The sequence below is a fragment of the Gordionus sp. m RMFG-2023 genome, chromosome 4, assembly GCF_954871325.1.
Source record: "Gordionus sp. m RMFG-2023 chromosome 4, tfGorSpeb1-WG-v2, whole genome shotgun sequence".
NCBI classification, from domain to species: Eukaryota; Metazoa; Nematomorpha; class Gordioida; order Chordodea; family Parachordodidae; genus Gordionus; species Gordionus sp. m RMFG-2023.
The window spans coordinates 10,714,068-10,728,754 of NC_088778.1; the positions used below are offsets into that span (position 1 = coordinate 10,714,068).

The 14,687-nt window shown below is 26.2% G+C and overlaps 1 protein-coding gene across 1 annotated transcript in view; it reads right to left on the reverse strand.

Moving 5' to 3' along the window:
- Positions 1-70: 70 nt before the first annotated feature.
- The window catches only part of LOC135928616 (uncharacterized), a 68,857-nt gene continuing 54,240 nt past the window's right edge, over positions 71-14,687 (reverse strand). The window contains exons 18-25 of the mRNA XM_065465072.1: positions 11,801-12,215; positions 10,867-11,087; positions 10,444-10,565; positions 4,013-4,084; positions 1,210-1,268; positions 1,064-1,067; positions 481-652; positions 71-267 (exon numbers count right to left, since the gene is read on the reverse strand). Of these exons, the coding sequence (XP_065321144.1) occupies positions 71-267; positions 481-652; positions 1,064-1,067; positions 1,210-1,268; positions 4,013-4,084; positions 10,444-10,565; positions 10,867-11,087; positions 11,801-12,215 (1,262 nt within the window). The remainder of the gene's footprint in view (positions 268-480; positions 653-1,063; positions 1,068-1,209; positions 1,269-4,012; positions 4,085-10,443; positions 10,566-10,866; positions 11,088-11,800; positions 12,216-14,687) is intronic.

The following is a 14,687-nucleotide window of genomic DNA, read 5'->3' on the forward strand; positions in this document are numbered from 1 at the left end:
AAAAAAACATTTATTTATATATTATGAAAATTTTTTTAAAATTTATTTCCTATTTATAGCATAAATTTTTTTACACATAGTCCTTTGCGATAACACATAATTTACACCTTTGAGTCTTAGAAACTTCTGGCCAATGCTCTAAATTATCATATCTAACGTCAGTTATTATCTGAGATAACTTAGATCCTTTTTGTATTTTAGGATTTTCATTTGATGGTCTCCCTATTTTTCTATTACTAATTTTACCTGCCATTAACAAGGCAGGAACTATTTGAGATTTAAATGTTATAAGTTTTATAAAAAAATTTCATTTTTTTGAAGTAATGTCTTCGATACAATAACCATGCATTCACAATGCAGGTATCTATCAAATGAAATATTATTCAAAGTGATATGGTGTTGGAATATTATTTTGGGGATTAGAATTTTTTTTAGAAAATGTTGTATCAAATGATTCAATATTTTTTAATACCCAATTACTACTGAGATTAGGAAAACTAGGACCTTCATGAACATTATCAAGTTCTATGTGGAGTGCATTTATGGGCGAATCTATATCTATATTGTCAATAAGATGATTAAAATTATCCTCACTATTATCAATATCTGTTTCCGAAATATCACCTTCAATTATAATTATTTTATTTGACATCTATAAAAAATAAAATTTATTCAATGTTAATAAAATAACTTATTAAATTCCCAATTAGTTAATTTCGCATCATATTAAAAATATATTTACAAAAATAATTAAAATTCTAAAAAAATATAAATTCATGATGACATATTTGAATATTTTGTCTTCTTTATAAAATAAACAGTTTTCAAAATTTTTCAATTAAAAGATATTTAAATAATATGTAAAATCAAGTAATTCAGAAAAAATCGAAACGGAAATAGTCAAAATTTACATGATATTAAATAAAAACAAAAGTATATATTTTTTTGATTATTGAAAAAATATGATTGGATACAATCTATATTTATTTTAAAATGTTAAATTAAATCGTGGTCTTTAACGTTAAAAAATAACATGCAATATGATGATGTCAAATTAGCTCACAGGACTTTAAAGGGTTAAGAAAACATGGTTAAATTTTTTTTGGTATTATATTATACAGTATAATAAATTATACTCAATTATGAAGATAAAATGATGAATTGCTTAAAAAAAATCTTAATGAATAAATCTCCTTATATTCATTTTACCTTGCGAGAAAATTATTGAGGCGCGTTTCGCTCATAATTAAAACAATGCGTTCCGTAACCTAAAAATTTGATTTATAAAAACAACATAATTAAGTATAATATAGGCGATATAAAATCGAAAAAACTCATTTTAAAAAATTAGAATTCATCTTTAAATCAATAAATTATCATGGGTGCTAATTTTTAAAAGGTAAAAGGAAATTAAGTTTATTGAATTAGTTTAAATAAAACCCCATTTGTTAAAATAAGTGGCCGTTAAATTTGTTTGAAAAAATAACTGTAAATAGTTACTTTTGGAAATGTATTTATATTATATTTTTTAAAAATATGGTAAATATATATTATTCACTATATTTATATCAGGCTTGTATCAATCTTCACCCATTTTGGTAGTGGGGGGGGCACACAAATTTTTTTTAACATCATGGAACGAATATTTTAGTTATTTGAACACAAAATTGAACTATATGATTTTATTTGAAAAATGCCACAAATAAAAATATGCAAAAAAAAATTATGTCAAATATGTTTATAAAATTAGATGGAAGATGAGAATTGACTTAGAGCTGAAAACTAATAATGAGTTGATGAATTTACAAATATTATATAATAACGTTTATATTTATTGTGTTTGCGTAATACTTGTTAGGAATTCAATTAATATATGTAATTAAGAATTTATAACTATATTATAATTGATATTATGATCTGTTGATGTATCACTTTTCAATAAAAACAAAAATAAATAATATTTAAAAAAATCTTAATTTTACCGTAAAGTAATTTCTTTCTTCTTGCATTATTATAATATAGATTAACTCAATAGTTTTGTTTTATTAACACTAACTTAAAATGATTAACATTGTAAAATGATTGTTTTTTATTTTAGAAGATATATAAAGGACGATGAATTGGAGATAGAAGGAAGAAGAAATGTAATTCATATTTTAACTTACGTGGATTATTATATACATATTAAATGTAATGTTAAATATAAAATGTAATTATTATATATATCAAATTGTGATGCTAAATATGATTATGATAATGAAATTAATGATGCATTCAATAAAGGATATCTATACACACAACTTATTCTCACTAATTCTTCATGATCAATGATTGAACTAATAAAAATAAAGCGTTAACAATATAATTTTGTTGAGATGTATTTTTAAATGCCTTAAGAACATTTCCAAGTTTCTTATTTTGTTCATGTCCTAGTAAGACCATGTTAATATCACTACTCGAACGATTATCTGATTTAATAATTCTCTTTATTAATAAAAAAAAAAGGACTCACTACTCAATTTGGATGATCTAAACTGATGCAGAATATTTGAAAAACATTTGGAAATGGATTTTTGCAAGGGTATAAAAATTTGACAAAATATGATGTAACACAATCTTTATTTCTAAACTTTTAACAAATAATTTTTTAACAACTTCAATTTCATTTACTAATCCCTTTTCACTAATATTGTTTTCCAGAAAGGTTTTAATTTATTTATGCGTAGAAAATTAAAATGGTCATCTTGATTTAAATTATTTTTCCTTTGTTTTAAAATTGGAAAAATCTTTTGGTCTTAGGATCTATGTATTCTGCAATTACCATATTTTTCAAGGCCCCCTTTTTTAAGCAACTTTCTTCCAGTTAAACCCGTTTTGGTATAGCTTGATTCACTCTTGTTTAAGTTATAGATCTTATAAGGAAAGCAAAAAACTGCATCAGCTTCAATTAATTATTCAACACATTCGTTTATAAAACTTCAAAGAAAATCTTCAATTATTAGAAGCAGTCTTCTTGAATGATGTTGGCCTATTTGGTGATACCTGATTTAGATTAGTTGGTTAAAAAATATATTTGAAATAAGACTAACTAAACGATCTAGCCTCTTTTTTTATCTTCAGATTAGATTCATTTTTTTTGGCATCTTTATCATTTTCACCATTCCTCCACCAAATTAAATACATTTCTATTTTCTTCTGTTCCTTATTATAATATAGGGTGGGGTTAGCGGTATTTCAGCTAGTGTAAAACCCCGATTTGGGTCAATTTATAAAAATGATCCGAGGCCGTTTTTAAAAATCGACCCAAATCGGGCTATTTAACAACACTAATTTCAGCAGACAAGAATAAATTGTTTCATTAAACTGATAGTGGTTTCATCAGTTATTTCTACCCTAATACATTCTTATTTTTAAAAGATTTATACAAAAAATATTTTTCCAGGAATAGAAAGAATTTTTAAAAGATGTTTTTTTTGGGAGGGGAAGGGGAGCTTTTAAATTTCCCTAAAAAATAGGATTAGAATCGAGCCTGATATTTATATAATGATTTCCCAAATTTAAAATTAGGCTATTAAATATAATGTTTCATTTATCACTCCCTAGAAAGATTGTTTAATATAGGGCCTTATTTTTTGAGAAAGACTAGCATATCTTTAAGATACAACTTCGAATATTATGAAAATTATATATTATATTGTGTTATATATTTTTTTTCGGTGCAGATAAATATATTTTCAATAATATTTTTTTAATTAAATTTTATTTTATTTAATTAAAATCCTTTAATTAAAATTTGTAAATCATACAATTATTTTGTATAATAAGATAATATTAAAAAATACTTAAATAAATAATACATTATTATTTTTAACTGAAATTTTAACTTATATTCTGAATTATTGTTACGAAAAAATTGTAAAATTAAAAGTATAAATTACACAGCCAAAGATTGTATAAATATAACGAAGAAAAATAAATATTAACAATCTTGATTATAAATTTATGAATATACTTGTAGAAGGTCATTACAATTTAACAATCCATATAAGTTAATCGATGGAATGACAAATAAAAGGAGTGACGCCTGTTAAGATGTTATATTATATTAGAGAATAAGTTTCAATTTTCTAAAATTGTTTATATAACATTTTTTATTTCAAACTTGCGCAAAGTATCATTTTCAGAGTTTCAGAAATGGAAGCAGATCCTTTCAAAAATTTAGGAACCGGAAATCACGTTTTTAAAAAGATATTCATGATCGGAACTAGAACCCCTTTTTCGTCAAGATTACAAACACTGATAATTTTTAACTTATTTTTGACATGTAAAAATGATACTTGAAAAGTTTAAAATGATACTCTACTAGTGTTGTAAACGAACGCGTTCAAGTTCGTTTTTTTGAAAAAAATGATGATCGGCGTTCCTTTTATAACTTTGAACGTGAACGCGTTCCTTTTTTTGATGAACGCGTTCGAATTTAACGTTCGTTCAATTTTAAAATCACATTTTATTTATATTTATTTAAAAAATTTAATATTAATTCGAATTTTTTAAGAAAAAGTCTCATATTTTTAATCAGCTCTTCTTTTTCACATTTCAATTTTTTTAACAAGCCATTTTTTATAGTTTATTAATTTGAATATTGTTTTTAATTTAATAGATTAGTGTATGCATGGATATTATTATTTCCTTATCATCCTCTGATTCTGAAAATTTAAAATCAGATGAATTAACATTGCCATGTTTCAAATATGATAAATATTTTGCATTAACATCCTATATAAAAGGAATTCAATACTTACCAAATGTAAAATGTGCCCAAAAGTTTTATATCAGTTTCAAAATCTTCAAGTTCCAATTTAAAACGACATTTGATTGCAATATTCATTCTTTTATTTTATATAATATAACTAAGTAAAATCATTGAAAAAATGGATTTGGGCTATTTGACTCCAACAATAAATAAGTATTTAAAAATTAAAAATATTAAGGCCTAAATATGATCAACCATTGATAGACGTAGTATTAAATGGAATTAATAAAAGGTATTAAACCCATCAATATCAAATTAATTACATATATTTTTTTTAAGATTAGAACATATATATAAAGATCAATATGTTATTTGTGCAATTATACAACCAATATTCAAGCCTCAATCGCCATGGATAAAACTTCCATAGAACGAATCTAATAAACTTATAGCGTTATTGAAAACCCTAGAAATGATAATGCAAGAACTGTTAATTTCGGATATCCTTTTTTTTTGACTAAGTAGAGAATGGATTGGAGGAGGCTAACTTATCTCAATTATTTGAAGCAAAGGGCAAAACAATAAATGTTTTTAATTAATTCCTCGCTTTAGAAGAGTTGTTTATTAAGGATAATACCGCAATCCCCTCATTTGCCCTTGTAGTGCGTATTTTTAATATAGTTAATGTCGTTAAACTGCCAAGCGTTTCTGTCTATCAGATGAAAATTTTGAAAATCAATTGTCATTAAGAATTAATACGATAAATTTTTTATAAAGAAAAATATCTTTTATTCGCTATATTATATTGCATTTATAATTATATTATCAAAATAAGGCATTTATTTATTTAAAATTATAAAAAAAAAATTCATCATAATATTTTGAACGAACTTAAACGCGCTCATGAAAGTAACGCGTTCCATTTTTTAAAAGTAAACGCATTCTTTTTTTTTGAAAGTGAACGCGAACGTGAACGCGTTCGATTTTTGTCAATGAACGTTATAGGAGTTCGATTTTTTAGAAATGTTTACAGCACTAAACTTCGATCGAAGTATATAATAATATTTTAAAAAAGGTTAAAAATACAGTAATAAATTCTTAAAAATAAAATAAACCCAACGTCTACATGAGCGTGGGTGGGGGTGGGGTAGGATCAGTTTGGATCCAATTTTTCTTGAGGGGGTAGGGTGGAGGCGCCTTTACTGGGGGTAGGATAAATTTTGGGGTTTACCTAATAAATTTTTAGATGAAATAGGAGAAAATATATTGCTGTATAAATTAATTCTTTTATTGTAGACCTATTATAATATAATCATATTGCTGATCATCGACCAAATCTATATATTGCAAACAATCATAAACATTATTTTTCTAAAACTTCCTGCTATCGTTTTAAATGTAATTTAAAAGGTTTAGATTCTCAGCAAGCTCATAATGCTATAATAATGCATTCATTGTAAATGAAAGGGTTCTTAATTAAATTCATTATCTAAAAAATAACTCTTTTATATTCCCAATATTTTGATAGTTGGTAATAGAGCTGAAATAATTTAAGTTATTCTTTTTAAAATTTCTGAAAGGAGTATCATTATAACTAAAAAGGTGTCATTAATAAAGGGAAAACATAGCTGCCGAAGGGGGCCCAAAAAAACTTTGGGAAGGGGGGGGGGGGGGTAGGCATAGGTTTTTGATGGAGGTTAGCATCCAGTGAAAATCCTGTCATGTAGACGCTGAATGAACCTAAGCCGTAAAATACATGATTAAATTCTTTTTAACGTAAGATATAAACGTTGAAACGGAGCTTTGGTGCTGCAAAAATCGCCTTTGATTTCAACCTCGAGGTTTTAGTTTTAGGGTCATTCCATGTCAAATCAATCACTTTACAACCCGACCCTCTCAGATTTTGTTAAAATTTGATATTTAAGTTAATAAAGTATTTTAATTGATGAATCCAAAATATTAGACTCTTAACTCTATTAGAACCGGAGATATGGGGCTTCAAAGTGACTCAGTTTGGTCATTTTTCCAAAAAATGATTTTTTAAAATTGGAATAACTTTTATATTAGATACACTATGTATATTTATTATGGCTCATTTTATAGCCCTAAATAAACTAATGAACGTATGTTAAATAAAATTATTTTTTAGTTTATATATTTTTTTAAAATTGCGGTTAAAAATTTGTAATTAATTTTTTAAATTGTTAGGCTTTTTTTCCCCCTCTTTGATAATAATCATATTAAAAAACAAATTTTCACAAATTTTTCATTACAAATTATAATTAAAAATATATATTAAAAAACAAATAATATAAAATGAATTAAAAAATATATATGTATAATAGAGAAATGAGATTAAAAAAATAAAATAAAAAAAGGGTACAAATCACCCTAGAGAAGTGAATGCTTAAAAAATTGAATCGGCAGATTTTTAGGGAAATCTGCTGACGAAGGTAAAATCCTTCATTGGGGTCCCCTGAGATCTGCCTCATTTTTTTCCTATAGTTTTGATGAAATTGAGAGCATCACTTCCAAATATGCCTAGGGTATTGGTAACGATTGGGATAAACACGGTGTTAGTGAGGAATATATATTTGTTTTTTTTCGGATTTTTTGATGGCAAAAATTGAGAGGTTGGACTTGGCGGCAAAATCGACACAGGTATAGTCCCAAAGTGGGAGGCTATTGGTCCAGGGAAAAAGAGATACGTTATTTTTTTTCTTCCAAATTACAGATATTTTGTAAAGAGTACCAAGAACTGTTCATATAAAAGATTTCAAAATGGGGCCAAAAAAATTAATTAGGAAAAATCTTATTTTTATAAAATCCGCTAGATGGCGTTAGTAGTTTAAACATACAATTTTTACAATATAAGTCAATCTAAGAATTTTTTTTTATTACATAATAAAATATTTATCGAATAATTAATCGTAAGCAAATATTTAAAATAATTTTAATTAAATTTTCTTGAAATTAATTTATAGATAATAAAATTTATTAAGTAAGCATTAAATAAATTATCTTTTTTCGAAATTTTTTTCCAATAATTTATCGATTTTTTTATCTGTTACTTATTCTTTGTAATTTTTATAATTAATTAATTTATTAATATGTTTTGTACAAATCCATTAAATCTTCCAAATCACTATTCCAAAAATGGTTTAAGAAAAGTGACGATTTGGATAACAATGTATCATAAAATTAACAAAGGAGAATATATTTGTCCTGTGTCGCAAATTTTTATATAAAAAGAAGAATTGTATTGCAATTTTAGAGGATAGCAACATCCCTTACAACTTCAAATAATTTCTTAAACCTCCACCGATATAGAAAATGATTATCGAATTAATAACGACAATGCGCAACTCCCTATACTTTTTTTAGAATCCTTATAGAATGCTCCATTTAATTTAAAGTACTTTAAATTAAATGGGGCGTTCTCCAATAAAAAAAGAGCCTAAGAAAAAAAGGATATCTCAAGAAAAAGCTCAGCAGACTTTCAAAAGCTAGATGAATACAAATGGTAGCGACGATTTTATCCATTATTGTCTAAAACACTAAAATATCAATTATTAACGACATTACCTCCAAATTGGAGCATTCACAAAATTATAAAACAATTTTAACGCTTCGTTTTATACGATCCGTAATTCAAGATTCATTCTTGGTCAAAGGGAGATTCTTTCAACTTCTAATCCTAAGGCAGGTAAAACCATAGATCAGAGCACAGTTGAAGTTGTAAAAAGTTTCTATTTAAACGATGAATATAGTAGATTACTGCCCGGAAAATATTGCCTTTCTATAATTGAAAATGATGAAAGGATTAATTTTCAAAAACGGTTAATTCTGAATAATTTAAAAGAAATCTATATAAATTTTAAATCTATCTACTCTTCTCTTTTTAAAATTCGCCTCATTGCACCCTAAAATTTGTATAATACCAGATGCAAGTGGCACTCACTCGGGTTGTGTCTGCCTAATCCCTCAGAATCTAATAATAGATAGCAATCTAGCAACTTTAACAAAAAATAGGGATTTTAAGATAAAACTTACAAAGAGTTAATTCCAACAATCCTCCCCTGCCAGCCTGTTATTTTGGCGAATGCCATGAATGTCCTGGGGACCAATATTAAGGGCTAAATTAGAAAATTTATTAATTGCACATGATATATACAGGATAACGTTCAAGCAATGGATATCTGTAGATAGAACAGTTAAACCCTAACGCAAACAGCTGACGAATTTCTTAATTACATTTGAAAAAATATTTATTTTGATTCGCCATGATTTTATTACTGAACAGCAAAATAGATTCCATCAGAATCTTATAAACAATTTAGAACAAGATCATTATTTGGTTATCTGTGATTTTCTGAAAATTACTCTTTTATACTTCAAGATGAAGTCCAAGGTTATCACTGGGCCTCTTCCCAGGTTACCCTACATCCATTTGGTATATATTCTAAAGTAAATAATGTATTAAATTATATAAGTTATGTGGTCATATCCGCAGAAGAACTTATACTTTAACTAATGATGAATCTAAAATGGCAATATAGAAATTAAATATATTATGCTTACTATTAATTATTCGATAAATATTTTATTATGGAATAAAAAAAATTTCTTATATTGATAAAATTGATATTTTAAACTACTTACGCCATCTAGCGGAATTTTCAAAAATAAGATTTTTCCTATTTAATTATTTTGGACCCACTCTGAAATTAATTTTTTATATGAACAGTTCTTGGTACTGTTTACGAAATATCTGAAATTCGTAAAAAAAATTTTAGTCTAACATTTTGAAAAATTAATTACAAATTTTTAACCGCAATTTAAAAAGAATTTATAAACTAAAAATTAATTTTATTTAACATATGTTCAAGAGTTTACTTAGGGCTATTGAGCCATAATAGATATACATAGTAATGATCTACATCGGGCCTAATTTTTCAAGCCCGGCCCAGCCCAAAATTTCTTTTAAAAAAATTTACCGGCTTGGCCAGGCCCGAATTTATTTAAATATAGAAATTAATTTTTATAATTACTCAAAATAAAAGACATATGTTATATGGCGTTTAGTTTCAATAAATAAAATCAAAAATTTTTATTTTACATAAAAAATTCAATATAAAATTGATAAATTTAGATATATTTAAAAAAAATTCCAAGGTCCGAACCGACCCGGCCCAAATTTTTTAAAAATATTAGGCCCGGCCCGAGTATTTTAAATAGAATTAGGCCCGAGTTCGGCCCGGGCCAAGGGCCTAACTTTGCAGATCTCTAATACATAGTACACCTAATATAAAAGTATTCCAATTTTAAAAAATCATTTTTTTCGAAAAATGACCAAGCTGAGCCACTTTGAAGCCCTATATCACCCGTTCTTGATAGAATTAAGAATCTAATATTTTGGATTCGTCAATTACAATACTTTATTAACTTAAATACCAAATTTTAACAAAATCTGAGATGGGTCGGGTTGTAAAGTCATTGATTTGACATGGAATGACCCTTTAAGAATTACTCGGCATAAGGGAAAAACATTTTTTAAAAAGTAAATTCGGGCCTTTAGGCTTAGTTTTTGGGACACGCCTTGTAGAGCCGAATGTTTTTGCAATACTCATTATGCTTAAAACACGCCCGCGATAATGATAATTATTATAATTATATTATTAAAACAAAACCATAGAAAGACAAATTTCGCCGTAGTGATTGTTGCCAGGTTCCATGATCGACGACCCAATTAACGTATTATTAATGAAATTAAATGCTTCGGTAATGATAGGATGTATACTTTCAAGATCATCTTTGAAAATAGTTTATACAGTGAAAAAAATAAATATATATAGCTGAATTCCAATATAAACCAATAAGAGTTGTCGCCTTTTAAAAATTTCAATTGCGTGTATTGATATAGATAAAGTTTTAGCTTATAAGTTATAACCTCATCGACGCTACCCCTCCCCCCTCCCGATAACCAAAATATATAATGATTAAATTGTAAAATGGATACTCATGTATGTTGACTAATTGATAACTCCCCTCGTGCTATAAAACCTTGACCCCATAAGGTCTAATTAAAAAGTGTATTAATAAAATAATATTACAAATCTTTCCAACTTTATCAATCTCGTTATACAGGGCTACCTCGGAAAAACTGGTCAACACCGAGGTGTGAGTAAAATCTGGTTTGCATATATCTTTGAATTCCGGTAAATAGGGTAACAGGGGTTTGTACTGTGGGAACCTTCGACAGATTTCGTCTATGCAGAAATCGATGGCACCCATAAAAATGAAGGAATGGTATTCGCAAGAAATGTCATGTGAACTATTAAATATTTGCCAAGTGTGTATGATTTATCAGACAATATTTTAATTTGAGAATTCTTTATCAAAACAAAATTATTATTTTATATTAAGAGTCCTGCCAAAATACCCTATAAGCGTTGTTCAAATGTATTTTCGACGCGGGTTTCAAAAAATTAATATGAATGGACAAGTCTCTAGTTTATAATATATATTTTAAGGCACATCTTTTAAGTTTAGAAGAAAGAATAAAAAATCGCTCATAATTAAAATTGAAATGCTCAGAAAAAAATTCTTAAACACTCAAAATAAAAACTTAACGCTTTGAAAAAATACTGAATGCTCAGATAAAAAATCAATTGCTTAGAAAAATATATAAAACGTTCAAAAAATTGTCTAAAATTTTTAAAAAAATATTTGCGAAATTCTGAGCTTTAAGGATGTCTCCTGGTTAAACTTATTACTAAACGGCAGGCTATATAGCTACGACTAAAAAGTAATAAACGAGAAAAAAATAAGAAAATAACAATGTCATCAAACACTTAAAACAAATACAGGATGTCTTAGTTAAAAAGCTGTTTAATCTAAGCTAAACATAAATAAATATCAAAAATAAGTAGAACCAAGACATACTCTAGATATTTTTTCTGAGCAAGAAAAAAAATTCTGACCGTTTCATTTTAATTAGTGAAATAATAAAGTCTAAAAAAATATGCTTCTAAAATAATAATTTACATAAATTTGGTGGGATCGAACGGAAAACTTTTTATAAAGAATAAACGACATGGCTGAGAAATGTAAGCGAAAAATGCGGGTCTGGCTTGTGGAATTTTAAGCCACGAATCGTCGAAAGGGTGTGAAAATTGTGAAAAGATTCGATGCATTTCGAATTTCAAATTAAATAGTAGAGCATCCATTGTATTTAAGTAATTATTTTTATTCCTTGGGGAATTATTTGAAACATCGCTTGCCAAAGCCGTATACAATTCTGTTAATAGTTGAGGAATGATAGCGCCATTAGCATCAGGATTAACGAACTTCAGGAAAGATACTAAGAGTTCTAAAGTGGACATAGTTTTAATGGATTTCTGAGTGGAGTGCGCAGTGTAAATTTGGAGTAGAGAGGCTACAAATGCTTTCACTACAGATTCTTGGCATAAAAAATATAGACTAATATTATTTATTTTTTCAGTATTTTAATAAATAATAAATATTTTTTAAAAAATAATTTAAATATAATTACGAAATTCTAGGTATCTTTTTAATTTTCCTTTATAAATAATAATATATTCATATTGTTCAGTATAAGTGTTAGTAAAAATATCCATTCTTTCCCAAGTCAACCAGTGAATATTTTATCCTGATTTTAATTATATCGCCAATAAAATAAATAACTATTTTAATTAATTTTTCAGTAAAATAAATTTGATAGGTTTAGAATTAATGTTTTAAAAAAAGAAATTAATAAAGTGAAGGAAATGAAGTAAGACTTGGTTATTAATCTAAATAAAGTATGTCAATCCTCCAACAACTGCAAAACAAATGCCAATAGAAAAAAAACGCATCAGACGTGGGTTTTTTATATGTGCGATCTCTATATTTCATTTTATTTTAAGATTGATGTCTCGAAGTGCTTAACAAATGTATGATTATAGAAAATATAGAAAAAGCAGATGTTCTGCGAGTGCCTTATATTCAATTTAATTATCAAGAGCTGAGGCTTAAAAATTTATAAAATATTAGGCTAAGCTTAGGCTAAAATAAAATAATTGAATTTACTCTCTTAAATACAGTTAGATCCTGAACAATGGAATACCGCGATTATTTAAATATAGAGTTAAATATCCAGCTCATTGTAATCAACTTTTTTTTGAATAGTCGTTAATAGTGTTTTTAATATATTTAAGAATAAGTTAGGAATATTTCATATTGTGAATTCTATTTGGCATGCTTTTGACCCATCTTCCTATAATAGAATTCCATTCATAAATCAAATCATGTGTCCTTATATTGACGTTCTTCAAGTATGAATTTTTTTTAAAACAAAACTTCTCTAGAATATGTCTTATAAGGAATTTCATTAGAATAAGTAGTTTACAAGGATTAGGGTGTAGAAGAGTAATTAATTATTTGCCGAATTGTAGTACGACTATATTTAGGCTAGAGAAAAAAATATCAAATCACATATCTTATTTTTTTTAAAAAATTTTCATGCGTCATTTAATATATTATATCAAGAGGATTTGATTAGAAAAAATAAAATTCATTAAGCCAAGATATCCATTTTACCCTTTTAAATAGGATGGACGATATGATTATTTATGAATGATAAATGAAAATGGACATAATTTGATGAGATATTTTATCCTTAATATTTTTTATATATTAATAAAAATTCATAATTTTGTATTCTTTGATATACATATATAAAAATATTGGGGTAATAAATTGAATAATATTTTTATCGAAATTTTAAAATGCCTTAAATAAAAAAAATTGAGAATGGAAGAATAAATATTAGTGTTAACGAAGTTCGTTTTTTTGAAAAAAATGATAGGTTCCTTTTGTTTTTGACGAACTTTGAACTTGAACGCGTTCCTTTTTTTTGACGAACGCGTTCGAATTTAACGTTCGTTGATTAAAAAAATCATATTTAATTTATATTTATTTGAAAAATTCAATATTAATTTGGAATTTTTAAGAAAAAGTCTGATATTTTTTAATCAGCTCTTCTTTTACACTTTTCAATTTTTTTAACAAGCCATTATCATAGTATATTAATTTGAATATTATTGTTTATATTTTAATTTAATAGATTAGTGTAAGCATGGATATTATTGTTTATATTTTAATTTAATAGATTAGTGTAAGCATGGATATTATTATTTCATTATCATCCTCTGATTCTGAAAATTTAAAATCAGATGAATTAACATTGCCATGATCCAAATATGATAAATATTTTGCATTAGCATCCTATATCAAAGGAATTCAATACTTACCAAATGTATAATGTGCCCTAAAGTTTTATATCAGTTTCAAAATCTTCAAGTTCCAATTTAAAAGACATTTGATTGCAATATTAATTCTTTATTTTATATAATATAACTAAGTAAAATCATTAAATTTGAAGAAAAAATGGATTTGGGCTATTTGACTCCAACAATAACGATAAGTATTTAAAAATTAAAAAAATTAAGGCCTAAATATGATCAACCATTGATAGACGTAGTATTAAATGGAATTAATAAAAGGTATTAAACCCATCAATATCAAATTAATTACATATATTTTTTTTAAGATTAGAACATATATATAAAGATCAATATGTTATTTGTGCAATTATACAACCAATATTCAAGCCTCAATCGCCATGGATAAAACTTCCATAGAACGAATCTAATAAACTTATAGCGTTATTGAAAACCCTAGAAATGATAATGCAAGAACTGTTAATTTCGAGATATCCTTTTTTTTTGACTAAGTAGAGAATGGATTGGAGGAGGCTTATCTCAATTATTTGAAGCAAAGGGCAAAACAATAAGTGTTTTTAATAAATTCCCCGCGTTGAAAGAGTTGTTTATTAAGTATAATACCGCAATCCCCTCATTTGCCCTTGTAG